Source organism: Myotis yumanensis, unplaced genomic scaffold, assembly GCF_028538775.1.
Source record: "Myotis yumanensis isolate MYYU_CA2020_CCGP unplaced genomic scaffold, mMyoYum1.0.hap1 SCAF_3, whole genome shotgun sequence".
Classification (NCBI taxonomy): Eukaryota; Metazoa; Chordata; class Mammalia; order Chiroptera; family Vespertilionidae; genus Myotis; species Myotis yumanensis.
In genome coordinates this window covers 164,283,723-164,298,006 of record NW_027223754.1, presented here as the reverse complement: position 1 = coordinate 164,298,006, position 14,284 = coordinate 164,283,723, and the positions used below count along the sequence as shown (strand labels likewise).

At 38.1% G+C, this 14,284-nt stretch overlaps 1 protein-coding gene across 1 annotated transcript in view; it reads left to right on the top strand.

Moving 5' to 3' along the window:
* DIP2B (disco interacting protein 2 homolog B) overlaps nt 1-14,284 on the top strand; it is a 226,716-nt gene that overhangs the window by 157,266 nt on the left and 55,166 nt on the right. Inside the window, exons 5-9 of the mRNA XM_070410244.1 lie at nt 2,026-2,238; nt 4,931-5,083; nt 5,487-5,606; nt 9,394-9,591; nt 12,004-12,095. Coding sequence (XP_070266345.1) covers nt 2,026-2,238; nt 4,931-5,083; nt 5,487-5,606; nt 9,394-9,591; nt 12,004-12,095 — 776 coding nt within the window. The remainder of the gene's footprint in view (nt 1-2,025; nt 2,239-4,930; nt 5,084-5,486; nt 5,607-9,393; nt 9,592-12,003; nt 12,096-14,284) is intronic.

Genomic DNA, 14,284 nt, shown 5'->3' with positions numbered 1-14,284 from the left:
GGTTCACCTGTCCCAGCCCTCCACCCCCTTTTCTTTAGCATATTTGTAAAGATAGAAATCTGTCTCCCAAGGTACAGCTGAAATGTTAGAATAATTTCTGGAAGTTATGCAAAATGCTTTCCTTAAAACATGACAGATGCTATTATGTTTCTTTATATTTTCCTTTAATCCTCCTTTTGCATTATAGATCTCTTTGCCCTTTAAAGAACCTCGTTGTTTATCCCTTTGAGGTCTGGTCACTGTCTACCTCTCCAGCCTCACCTGGTGCCCCTTATCTCCTCAAAGTCTTTGCTCCATTTACATAGAAGTCCTTGAAATCCCAACTGGATTGGTGCCCCTGGAGTGAAACCCTTTGCTTACCCTATTTCTTAGCATCTGTTGTATTCCTGTGGAACAGTCTGGGGTTGTGTGTCTCTCCTGTGCTAGACTGTAAGCCTTTTTTAGGGCCCTTCCTATCTCATAAGAACTCGTACATCTCAGGATCCTCGGAACCTGATATAGTTCCTGGCATGTATAGTGATTATGTAGAACATTGTAAAAAAAACACACACCACAAAACAAAACAGTCTTGGGCCTCATATCTCCTTCAATATGAGGTAATAATTTGGAGGTAGTCCAGAGCAGAAAGCAAGGATAAACTTTCTCTCTTGCTCTGGAGTTGCAGAATTTGACTTCTAGATTAAATTAGTCTTTTGTGGTTCATATTTCCATTGTCGGTACTTGCAGTGTTATCGCTTTAGTTCTTTGAGCCAAAATAGAACATGGACCTACAGTTTCACCTGACTTATAGGAAAGAATTCAACAGGACTAATCACATAACATTTAATTTTTTAAAAAATGAATGAAATTCAATCCACAGGCCATAAATTATAACCTCTAAAAACATTTAAAGGGTTTCTCACATCAGACCAAATGCCCCTCAATTTGTGTGCCTCGTCAGCTTGGAGCCCTGGAACAAATCCCTGACTTCTGCTGCCCTTGGCTATCCTATATTTGGTTAATTTTTTTTTTTCTTTTCAATATGCTTTTCTAATTTAGGCCTTATTTTTCTGAAGTCAGGGCCAGGCTAAATACAGACATCAGTGAATTTCTCACAGTTCTTCTCTGAGAATTAGGAGAGAAATACAGATTAATGCCCTCTCCTGTCATGTTTGGAAAGCTTACCTGTGCCAAGTGACCAGCTGTCTTTTTCTGCTGAAACCATGAATGCCTTCAGGCTAAGCATTGTTTCTTATTCCACATCAGTTCCCCAGCCTCTCACTGACACTTAAGTTGTTGTTAATTAAAATAAGTTTTTATATCTCCCTATCAAGATTATTTCCTTTTAAGTAAACATTAATAAGTACTTGTTGAGCCCTAACCGTTTTGGCTCAGTGGATAGAGCATCCGCCTGCGGACTGAAAGGTACCAGGTTCGATTCTGGTCAAGGGCATGTACCTTGGTTGCGGGCACATCCCCAGTAGGAGATGTGCAGGAGGCAGCTGATCGATGTTTCTCTCTCATCGATGTTTCTAACTCTATCACTTACCCTTCCTCTTTGTAAAAAGTCAATAAAATATATATTTAAAAAAATAACAAAAATAAAACATATAACCCACTGAAATGAACATAACTCAGTAAACATTCATTTTAAAAAAAAGTACTTGTTGAAATCAGTGTAGCATCTGATCATAGGGTTCTATAATTAAGAGATTGAGCACTTCAGAATTATTTGAACATAAGTAAGATAAGCCAAAGAACATAGATATTGATTAAACTCAGATCAGAAAAATAGTGAAGTTTAAATGTTCTAAATGGGTTTTTAGAAAATAACTTAAAGTTACCTATAGATTTAGACTTTTATTTTTGCAGGCTTTGGTCCGTAGACCTTTCCTTGTGATTCTGGAGAAGCTTGCCATATTAGTTTACCTTAAGAATGCGAATGTTTTGCTGGTGTCAAAATTGAATGTATGATCAATGAGCAAAAAGTGAAAGGTCTCTGTTCTAGGCAGGATCGAGAACAACTTTTTTTCTAATTCCACACAGACACGTCTTCGGCCTCCGAGGATGAGGGCTCTCTGAGACGCCAAGCTGCGCTCTCTGCTGCCTTACAACAGAGCTTACAGAATGCGGAGTCCTGGATCAACCGCTCAATTCAGGGATCGTCCACTTCTTCATCCGCATCTTCTACGCTGTCCCATGGAGAGGTCAAAGGAACCAGTGGGTCTCTAGCTGATGTATTTGCCAATACTCGAATAGGTAGGAGCTGGGTCTACCCAAGAAGCCCAAATTATGTCCCATTTGGCTCCCAGTATTCAGAAAAGGGTTTATGATCTGTATGAGGTTTTTCAGAGTGGCCTAAAAAGTAGAATCAGAAAGAACATGGCAGTTAATGAAGCAAAGAAGGAAACACCAGCAATACATTTGTCTGCATTTTTGTGCATAGTATTGCCCACCTGAAGCCATAGCTATTTCCATAAGCAATACTCAAGCTGCAAGATATAACACCAGTCTTAGCAAGGGTTTATCCCTGTTGAAGAATATTCCATTTGATCAGAGGTGTTAAAATATTAACATCTTAGATTTTCCCCAGGATATTATTATCTATGTTCTCTCAAACAAAAAACGTTAAACCTGAGTTTCAGTCAGGCCCTTTGTCTTTAGCGTAAAGACTGGATTTATGGTCCTTGCTGCTGTGTTATTGCTACAACTGGAGTGTGCAGCCCGAGGATGGGACTCTGTGAGCTGCTCCGTGTTGCCTATGCACCTGTATGGTGTGTCTGTAGCTTTTGCTTGGCTCTGCTTTATGTTCTTGTGTGTGTTTCTAAAGAGTTTGTGACATCTGCAAACAAAGATACAGCTCAGTTCCCTGCTTTTGCTTAATTGGTTGGTAGACACACTAAGTGATGTATATGTGAACATCATATCATGTGTCTGTTATACTTTTCTCTTTTTTCTAGACAATCAGTGTCTTAATTTTCTTATCAGTGACCTTTTTTATCACCTTATATATATATTGTTATTTTATTTTCTCAACGTATAAGAGGAAACTTATTTAGAAAGTTACAGGGCCAAAAGAAAAGGGTCCTTGGAGCTTAAGAGAGAGAAAAGTAAAGGGGAGCGGAAAGGTGTGAGTATTCTCCCAGGAGGGAGATTGCACCTGTGTTATTTTATTAATTAAAAAGAAAAACTTGGAAAAAATTTTAATTCGAGCCAATAATTTTTAACGACAATAGCTACTTGAGGGTATGATTGACGACATTTAAAAGCCAAGTGCCAATAGCACTGATCTCTCCTGCACTCTTAACCCTGCCCGGTAACTCACGGGACCTCCCAAAGCAGCGACAGGTGAGCGTGCTCAGCGCCTCCTCTATTTGGAAGAGGCAGCAGCATTCCTGTTGGGTCAGGCTTTATTTTCACATGGGTCTAAAAGAGAACAATTTTATCTAACATTATTACCTTTTGCATGTTTGCTTTAAAAGAAGTAATCAATGTTTCTGATAGAAAAATGTGAAAATACTGATAAAAGGAAAATAAAATAATTTAGAAACCTACTTTCCATGATAACACTTTAATGTTATTACTTTATCATATATCCTTCTAGACTTTATTTGCATATAAATATGTAGGTTTTATTTTTACTAAAATGAAATTGCACTAAACATTCATAACCAGCTTTTCTTATCACAAACATCTATTATATCATTAATATAGAATTATACTATTATTTTTTATGGTTTCAAAATATGCCACGGTATGGCCATGTCCTGGTTTATTTAGCCATTCCCCAATCTTGGACATTTAAGTATTATACATTTTTTTGCTAATATAAAAAGTGTTGGGGTGAACATTCATGAACACAAAACTTTGTACAGTTGTCTGATTATGTCTTTAGGATGTATTTCTATAATAAAAATGCAGGTTTTTAACACTTGTTACCACACTATCCTACAGAAGAGATTTACTGCAATATACTTGTGCTAGTACTATATTTATTATTTATTTATTTATTTATTTATTTATAGTTAGTACTATATTTAAAACTTTAAAAACTATTGAACTAGTAATTACAGACGTTTGGGACCTTACTTTCGAATTGATTTTAGAAATTATTTATATTATTATTTTTTCCGTTTATAGTTTTGAGTGGCTTTTTATTAGTCTTGTGAATTGTATATTTTACTTCTAATTTCATTTTTTTACTTCTCCAGATGTTTTCTTCTTCTACTTTTTTGTAACACATCCCTGTTGAATGGCTCTCTTCCAATTTATGTCATTCAGTTCCTTTATATTAAGAATCCATACATGAAGCAGAGTACAGTAACACTAACCACGCTTACAGCAAGGGAAGAACCTGGTCTGTATCTAGTAGATCCAAGTTACCTATGGGTCGATTAAAAAAAATTAAAAGTAGACCTATCTGTTTTTCTTCATCTGGAAACTCGAGTGATCTGACCCATTCTCAAGGTACTATTTCTGTCTTCAATGGAAGAAGAAATATTACAGATAAACCAACATAAACATGAAGAAATGCTCAACAGACTAGAATATTAATAGCTATATAATCATACTCACTTGGTTTCATTTTGAAGTCATTTATAATTTTTATTTTATTTAGGATTATTTTTATGTAATATTGGTTCCTTACTAGTCTTTCTACATAGAAAAGCGTGTTTTTGAGAAACATTTGTTAGAGGATTTGATCTTACTAAGACTACTCGAGTTTTTTTTAATAATTTTGGAAAGCTCATAAGCCCTGGCTTAACCTGTTGTGCTCTCATTATATCTTGCTGGTAGAATTTGATTTCAAAGGTTGTTTTGCAGGAGCTCATTCCCATAGTTTTCTTCCTTGCTAAAAACAAAGCAAAACAAAACAAACAAACAAAATGATTTAAAAATTCTTTTACTGCGAATGTAATATAATTCTAAATTTTGTTTTCTCCCCTCTTAGAGAATTTTTCTGCTCCCCCTGACGTCACTACAACTACCTCTTCATCATCATCATCCTCAATACGCCCAGCAAATATTGATCTGCCCCCCTCCGGGATAGTTAAAGGCATGCACAAAGGATCCAACAGGTCCAGCCTTATGGATACAGCTGATGGTAGGGAGTTTTTATGGAGTAGAAATGCAGTAACACAAGTCATCCTGAGCACACTCTTTTCAGCAGCCTGCACTGTGGCCACAATGACACTTGTTCAGACTTAGTCTGTACTCTCAAAAGATACTTTGAACAAAAACCTGAATATGTAAAAAGAAAAGAATGCTATAAGAGAAAAGGGAGAGTAGGTGAAATCTTTAAGCAATATATTAATAATAGCACCATATTTATTCTCTGTTGTCAAAACTTGTCATGGACATATTTGTATTTATTTGTCCCAGTTGAAATAGGATGAGACTGTGGGAAAGGGCCAAAAATCATTAGAAATAAAAACTCCTGAGAGAATTGATGAACTATAATATCCCTGAAATCAATTAATTTTAACTTACCGCTTTTTCCCTTATAGGTGTTCCTGTCAGTAGCAGAGTATCCACAAAAATCCAACAGCTTCTCAACACTCTGAAACGACCCAAAAGGCCTCCCTTAAAAGAATTTTTTGTGGATGACTCTGAAGAAATTGTGGAAGGTAGTAGTAATAGTACCATAAACAAACATTTCTTAAGCAATTACTACATGTCAGGTATTATAGGATTTAAGGATGAGCAAGGCATCATTTTGGGTTGAACGAGTTCATAGTTTTCTGCTCTTTTCCCCTAAGGATCATTTATATTTTAGATCTCAGATGATAAATAGGAAGGGAGGGCGGGGAGAGAAAAGCAAAGAGATAACTATGGAGCATTGAACTTTCCTTGAAAATATGCTCTTTGAAATTTGGAACTTTCCCGAATACATTATTTGAAAAATTATTTATATTTGGCATTATCCTAGAATACTAATGTCACACTCAAAAGTTTGCCCAGTCTTTTTGATACAACAGACCTTTTTGTTAAATCAGCCAGTCAACACATATATATGTCTGCTTTCTTTAAGATAACGTGGGCATGCATATAAGCCTAACCAATGGACACAGACACCAGGGTGGTGAGGGCATGGATAGTAGGTGGGGAGGAGGGTTAAGGACACATATGTAATACCTTAATCAATAAAGGAAAAAAATATAAAAAAGTAAAAATAAAAAAAGAACGTGGTAGGCCACCTGGTGTGGCTCAGTGGTTGAGCATCAACCCGTGAACCAGGAGGTGATGGTTCAATTCCTGGTTAGGGCACATGACAGGTTGCAGACTTGATTCTCAGTAGAGGGCATGCAGGAGGCAGCTGACCAATAATTCTCTCTCATCATTGTTGTTTCTCTCTCTCCCTCTCCCTTCCTTTCTTTAAAATCAATAAAAAATATATTATACAAAAAAAAAAGATAATGTGGTAGATGGTGAAAAAGGTAATCCAAATACAGTCAACTTCCTTCTTTCATTATGTTGTTTACAATTTAGACCTGTTGGAAATATATACATGTGAGAACTAAGTTTAGCCACTAAATATGTATCAACTAATACAGGTAGTTGGAGAAGGAAAGAAATCAGTTGCATCCATGTGGTTAGGGGAAGCTTCATAGAGGAAGTGGTGATAGTCAGTGATTTATTCATTCAGTAATTTAAAAAATTTGTGGATGAAATCATATGATGTGTAGGAAGGATTGGGAGGGGAACCCCCTGGGGGCATAGATGAACCGAGAGTGACCATTTGATAATTATTGAAGCTAGGTGACAAATAGATCTACCTAACAAAAGCTTTTGTCAGAAGAACTAAGTCCTGGTAGCTTTGTACTCCATTTCTACATCCTGAGACTAATAGTAGGCTTTGTTCACATCAGACCTGTTACTGGAAATCGGAACATGAATAGCCTAGATCTGGTCTTAACCCATTTTATGCAGCAGGAAGCAACAAGCAACCTGACACATGAGGTTAAGATGAACTTTTGTTTCTGTAAGGGTCAGTGAACTCATTGAGCTAAGGGGATCTTTCTCAATGCACTGATGTCCAAGGTGCTCATGCCAATAATAACCTTATCAGTCATTTTAGCACTGTGTATTGACCAGGCAAATGAAGGTCAAGGTTTAATAGAAATCATACTGAAACAATTTTCATTGTAAGAATAGAACCAACAGCTTGTCACTAGTTATAAATAGGCAACAGTTGTTTATTTGAATAAGAATACCTTTGGAGCCCTGACCAGTTTGGCTCAGTGGATAGAGCGTCGGCCTGCGGACTGAAGGGTCCCAGGTTCGATTCCGGTCAAGGGCATGTACCTTGGTTGCGGTCACATCCCCGGTGGGGGGTGTGCAGGAGGCAGCTGATCGATGTTTCTAACTCTATATCCCTCTTCCTTCCTCTGTAAAAAATAAAAAAAGCAATAAAATTAAAAAAAACAAAAACAAAAAGAATACCTTTGGAAAAGAGATACCCCTATGTCTTTGGAAGTCTGAAAGAGTGTGCCCTGAGGTCTGCATTGAGGCCTAATGGACAGCAACAATGTACAGACTTTTATCACCAGAAGACTGTGCCTGCCATATGTAGTCGGTTTGCAAAACCAAAACCATTTACTTAGCTTCATCCACATTCTTCTTTTTACTTAATCTGATGGTTTAGGGTCTGGAAAGATACAGAGTAGAAGGACAGTGATTTGGGAAGTGAAACTACTCAAGATATTTTAGTGAGCTTCTCAAATCTCTCATTAAATTGAGCTATAAAATATAATTTATTTCATATTCCAATTGCCCATCTAATACCTGTTGCTCATTCTGTTCATTGTCCCTTCTGTGCTTCTTCTCTTACCTCCCATTCACCTGGCTAACTCCTAACCTTCCTTTAAGACTCAGCCCAGACATTACCTCCTACAGGTGAGGGATCCCACCCCCTAAGCTGGGCAGTGTGGCCCTCTCCCGCCTGCCTTCTCTATACATACCTGTCATACACTGCTCATGTTGACTTAGCTCTGTGTGTGTGTGTGTGTGTGTGTGTGTGTCCGCATTGTATTCTAGATACTCCTGGAGGGCATGGACGCTGTATTCCTTGCACATAGCATTAGGAAAAATAAATGTTTGTCAAAGAATAACAGATGCAGTATTTACTTTCTCACTGTTTATCACATCCTGTTTATATAATTGGTACTCAGTAAATACTTAATTTTTTATTACATGTATAAATTATCTTTCCTGTTGTGAATATATAGTATTTTTTTGCTTTTTATTATTTTAATAATACTTGTTTATTGCAGAAAAATTGAAGTCTTTAGTTTTATGAAAGAATATGAAATATATTTCACTGCTAGTTTCTGGAATGATTATGTTAATAATCTAGAGCAGTGGTTCTCAACCTTCTGGCCCTTTAAATACAGTTTCTCATGTTGTGACCCAACCATAAAATTATTTTCGTTGCTACTTCATAACTGTAATGTTGCTACTGTTATGAATCGTAATGTAAATATCTGATATACAGGATGGTCTTAGGCGACCCCTGTGAAAGGGTCGTTCGACCGCCAAAGGGGTTGCGACCCACAGGTTGAGAACTGCTGATCTAGAGCTTTTCTATCTCCCCCAAATTCAGTTCAAGTTAATTAAAATTGATTGAGCATTTTGTATTAGGCACTCTGAGAAATAAGAAAAAACGTGTACAGTATCAGAAGCCCTTGAGGAGCCTCAGTGCTTTAGTAAGGGTGGGCTACCACATGGTGTGGGAGCACTGAGGAAGAAATGGCGGGAGATGGTTTCCCAGGGAATGCACTAGTTTAGCTACATCTTAAGAAGGATGAGTACGAGTTCACCATGTGGCAAAGGGATTGGCCATGGAAGAAGCATGCATGCCCATTATTGGTTTGAGTCTGATACTGACCCTATGGTATAATTGTTACTGTCCCCATTTTACAGATGAGGAAAAACAAGACTCAGGTAACTCAGTTTGCCTAAGGTCACACTAGTAAAAAGTGAATGTCAGCTTGATTTTCCTGACTCACCATTCAGTCCCTTTTCATTGAATGTTACCTGGTAAAATGGAACTTGGCTCTCTGACATTGGACACAAATGAAAGATTTAAAAACAAGTTTACTAAAAATTATGAAATTACTAAAAGGAAATTTATTCTTTATGCTTTTCTATGTGTTCAGTGATTTGCTTTGTCAGGCTCAGGATTTGCTTGTTGCATAAAATTAAATTAAATTAAATATGATTTTACAGTTATGTGGGAAAGTGAATTAAGGCCCAGTTTATGGATTACCACTTCTAACAATGTCCTTTCTTTTCTCAGAGTGAGTTCAAACTAGATAAAGATGAAAGGAAAAGGGACATGTATTTGGGATTAGTGACCTAAGTTGTGTTGGTTGGTATTTGTACTTATATCAGATCTCATTTCTGTTGTTTCAGTACCTCAGCCAGACCCTAACCAGCCCAAGCCGGAGGGACGGCAGATGACCCCTGTGAAGGGGGAGCCCCTAGGAGTCATCTGTAACTGGCCTCCTGCTCTGGAATCTGCTCTGCAGCGCTGGGGCACCACTCAAGCCAAGTGCCCCTGTCTGACTGCACTGGATGTGACAGGGAAGCCAGTTTACACTCTCACGTACGGTGAGTTTTCAAGGTTCCAGCTCCTTCCTCTTCTCCTAATAATTCTCCAGATTATCATGGCTGGGGTTTTTATCTTGGTATTTCGCAGTTGCTGGTCATTGTGTTTCAGTAGATCTTTTATTTTCATAGGACCCTAAGTTCTAAGTACAGCTATTACCAAATATTTTACTTTGCTAACCTGACATTTTCAAGGCAGCTTATTTTTAAAAGAGCCCTAGCTGGTTTTTGCTCAGTGGATAGAGTGTCGGCCTGAGGACTGAAGGGTCCAGGGTTCGATTCCGGTCAAGGGCACAAGCCTGGGTTGCAGGCTCAACCCCTCAATGCAGGAGGCAGCCAATCAATGATTCTCTCTCATCATTGATGTTTCTATCTCTCTCTCCATTTCCCTTCCTCTCTGAAATAAATAAAAATATATTAAAAAAAGAAGGGTAGCGCTGTTTAAAAAAAATAATAAATAAATAGTAGAGCAAAAAAGAAGAGACTTTGTGCATCCACTGATGTTTTCTAACATTAAGAGAGGATTTTAAGAAGACATTTGGGCAGGATTAATGGTGTATGGTAAAAACCATATAGTTTTATCCAAAAATTGAAATTGATTACTCTTTAGATCTTTGTCATTTACTTCATCCTGCCTCTTGCTTATATTAGGCACCGAATTCTACAATAAACAAAGAAGCAGTGCTTTTCCATTTAGTTTTGCATCCTAGCTAAAGTTTTCTATTTCTTTTGTAAATAACTTTTTAAAGTAAATTATTTTTCTTTTATAAATTCTTAAAAAAAAGAACTTTTTTTAATAACAAGAAGAGTGGAAAAAAATAACAAGAAGAGTAGATTTAACCTGGACTGTGAGATTTTGTACTGGTTTATTCAGACAGATTCCTTTTTCCCTTTACAATCGGAGCACATTGTCCGTAGACCTAAATTTGTTTTTATTTAAAGAATTGTGGAAATTGATATGAGTTTAAACCTTAGATGCCCCTCTGAATGTGTTAAATGTAAAATAAAACTAACATATCTATTGAAATAATACGATTTGTCTTTTACTTGTTCCATAATATAAGTAAGAATTTCTAAGGATGGTTGAAGGAAGGAAGCATGAATAAGGGAGAATAGGTTTTCCACCCCCAAACAGATTTTAGCATTCATTTCAGAAGCTGTATATTAATTTCATCCATATAACCCTTAAAGAAAGCAGTTAGCTGGCTAAATCTCTTCATGTTTATTTCATATCTTTGAGTATATCGATGTTTCACATAGTTATTTTCATTTTACTATCTGTTTTCACTGAAATACAGTAATATGAAATGCTAAATTATGAGTCACATTTTTGCTTTGCAGTTACTTCGTATCTAATGCCATGTTTGTAAATGGTTCTTCAGAAAAAGCTTAGAATGATGTAGTCTTCTGATTTTCAGTCTTGTGATAAGCAATTATTTCCTTGCCTTGAAGTGTGATCAGCTCACATCAGACTGTTTTTAAAGATACTCAGATTACTTCAGAAAATTGAGTATCGACCCATGAACCAGGAGGTCACAGTTCGATTTCTAGTCAGAGACCATGCCCAGGTTTCGGGCTAGATCCCCAGCAGGGGTTGTGAGGAGGCAGCTGATCAGTGATTCTCTCTCATCAATGATGTTTCTATTTCTCTCTCCTTCTCCCTTCCTCTCTCTGAAATCAATACAAACATATTAAAAAAATAATAATTTCAAAAATGATCTAAACCTGAATGAGCTTCCAGTACTGTATTTTGTTGTTGCTGTTTGGAGGCAGGACTGGCTTTCCATAAACTAGTGTGAATAATAAAACATTTGTTGTGGGGGAGGAGCTCTCTGTTGGAGGCCATGCTTGTCTGATGTGTCATTTGGAAGGGGCCATTGTCTTATTATATGTGCTTAGGAACTGAATGCCCTCTTGATGAGGTAGGCCTGTGGTTTTTTCTCTCTCTGTCTCTTTTTTTTTTTTTGAGAGAGAGAGAAAGAATGTTTATTAAAGCTGGGGACAGTGAAACAAGGAAGTGCTTAGGGTAGAAGAAGCAACTGGAGAGAGCAAATGGGGCTGCTTTGGCTTTCTAGAACTGTTACAGGAAAGAGCCATGCGGGGCTGTGTGGACTCACTGACAAGTAAGAGTCACATTGACAGAAGAGAGCTTGACAGAAGAGAACCAAGGGTGGGGCTACTGTCGGCTCACTGGAAAGTCGGAGAAAAGGGGGCCTTAGAGAGAGGTTCGGGCGGTTAGTCCGGGAGGAGCTGCCACCACCTATTGCTCCCCTGGTTGCAAGTCTCGTGGAGACCCTGAGAGTTTAGGGGATGTTTCTCTGAGAGGGAAGAAAGGCGTGGGCGTGCTAGGGGTAGGGGTGGTGGCAGGGGGTGTACCGTGGTTTTCTCTATGACTGTTTTCTTTTCTTTTTCCAGGAAAGTTGTGGAGCAGAAGTTTAAAGTTGGCCTATACACTGCTTAATAAACTGGGGACCAAAAATGAACCTGTATTAAAACCTGCAGACAGGGTAATTTCAATTTGCTTTTTGGTTTTAGGGAGGTGGTGTTTTATTGCTTTTGAACATATGCATTCTGGATTTTTAATATACAACAGCATAATTTATATAACTTTTATTCTTAGGAAATGAAAATGGTTTGTTGCCAACCCAGGGTGGCCCAATGCCAGGCAATATTTCTTACCTTCATCAATTGAAGGAAATTCACATGTCTCTTTCTGTAGCTGCATAATCAGCAAACTCTTCAGGAGCTAATAAAAGTTGGGACACCTGAGTCTTTCTGGAAGTAAATATTTCAATGTTCAGATAACAAAGATAGCAATAAAGTTTACTTTGATTTTTTTTTTTTTCTTTCAAAAATGTCCCATCGCCCTGACCGGGTGGGTCAGTTGGTTGGAGCATCAACCCATCCACACACAAAAAAAAAGAGGTTGTGGGTTCTGTTCCCAGTCAGGGTACATACCTAGGTTACAGTTCAGTCCTGGGTTGGGGCACATATGGAAGGCAACCAATCGATGTTTCTCATCAATGTTTCTATTTCTCTCCCCCTTCCACACTCTCTAAAAATCAATAAAAAACAAACAAACATATCCTTGGGTGAGGATTATAAAAAAAAGTCCCATAAAATTTTTAAAGCAATTTTCTGTGGTTTTATGTAGAAAGGAAGGGACACTCATTGCTACTTCTAAGAAGAACAAATTGGCATCATTTAATTTCTTCTTTAATTGGAGGTGACATTAATCTTTTTTAATTTTTGAAGGTTGTTTCCTATTAATAAATTTGTAAATATGATTACTTTTTAAAACCAAACATTACTTTTCAGTTGGAATTTGTAGAATGAAACACTAGCAATACAACAGACTTGCTTTTAGGAGACTCATGATTATAGAATCTCCTAAACTAGCCTTTGAAAATATTTTTGCATTGTGGTAAAGAACACCTAAAGGATGGCTTCTACTTACAAATATGGCATATGAGTGTTTCCTAGTCCTCACTGAACCCTAAGAAGGTACTTCTGTCTCTCCTGACAGCCTAGGCCAGTGGTCGGCAAACTCATTAGTCAACAGAGCCAAATATCAACAGTACAATGATTGAAATTTCTTTTGAGGGCCAAATTTTTTAAACTTAAACTATATAGGTAGGTACATTGTTACTAACTTAATTAGGGTACTCCTAAGCTGGCCTTTGCTAAAAATGTCCTCAATCTGATTGAGGTACGTTCGCTGAGGTCAACCCCTTCCAACTCTCCCATCCTCAGCTCGTGCATGAATCGGGTGTGCCTCCCCCGAGCTGTGTATCCCCCGGCCCACCTGCGCCCCGTCTCCCCTCGCGCGCCCGACCGACACCCCCCACTTCTTCTAACGCCATTTCTTCAAAATAGACTCGCCCAGGCCGAAAACCAACTTCTGCACATGGGTCACGAAGTTTCAATCGCACTATACATGCACGCCTGCACGTGGTATTTTGGGGAAGAGCCACACTCAAGGGGCCAAAGAGCCGCATGTGGCTCGCGAGCCATGGTTTGCCGACCACTGGCCTAGGCATTTGTGTGCAGGAAGAAAATGCGTTACTTACATGTCTTGTGGAGTTTGTATTTTTTTAGAACTCTTGCCCTAACCGGTTTGGCTCAGTGGATAGAGCGTCGGCCTGCGGACTGAAGGGTCCCAGGTTTGATTCCGGTCAGGGGCATGTACCTTGGTTGCCGGCACATTCCTAGTGGAGGGTGTGCAGGAGGCAGCTGATCGATGTTTCTCTCTCATTGATGTTTCTAACTCTCTATCCCTCTCCCTTCCTCTCTATAAAAAATCAATAAAAATATATTTTAAAAAAAGAACTCTTGAAGGTTTGAATTGAAATTTATTAAAAAATTTTTAATTAAAAAAAAAGGAAAGAAAGAATTGAACTTACCTTGAGAGTGAGTTTAGATAATTTGAAAGCAAAAGAAGGAAAAACAAGAGTCCAGTGACATAATTAAGTTTCTTTTTTTTTTTTTTTTTAAATATATTTTATTGATTTTTTACAGAGAGGAAGAGAGAGGGATAGAGAGTTAGAAACATCAATGAGAGAGAAACATCGACCAGCTGCCTCCTGCACATCTCCTACTGGGGGTGTGCCCGCAACCAACGTACATGCCCTTGACCGGAATCGAACCCGGGACCTTTCAGTCCACAGGCCGACGCTCTATCCACTGAGCCAAACCG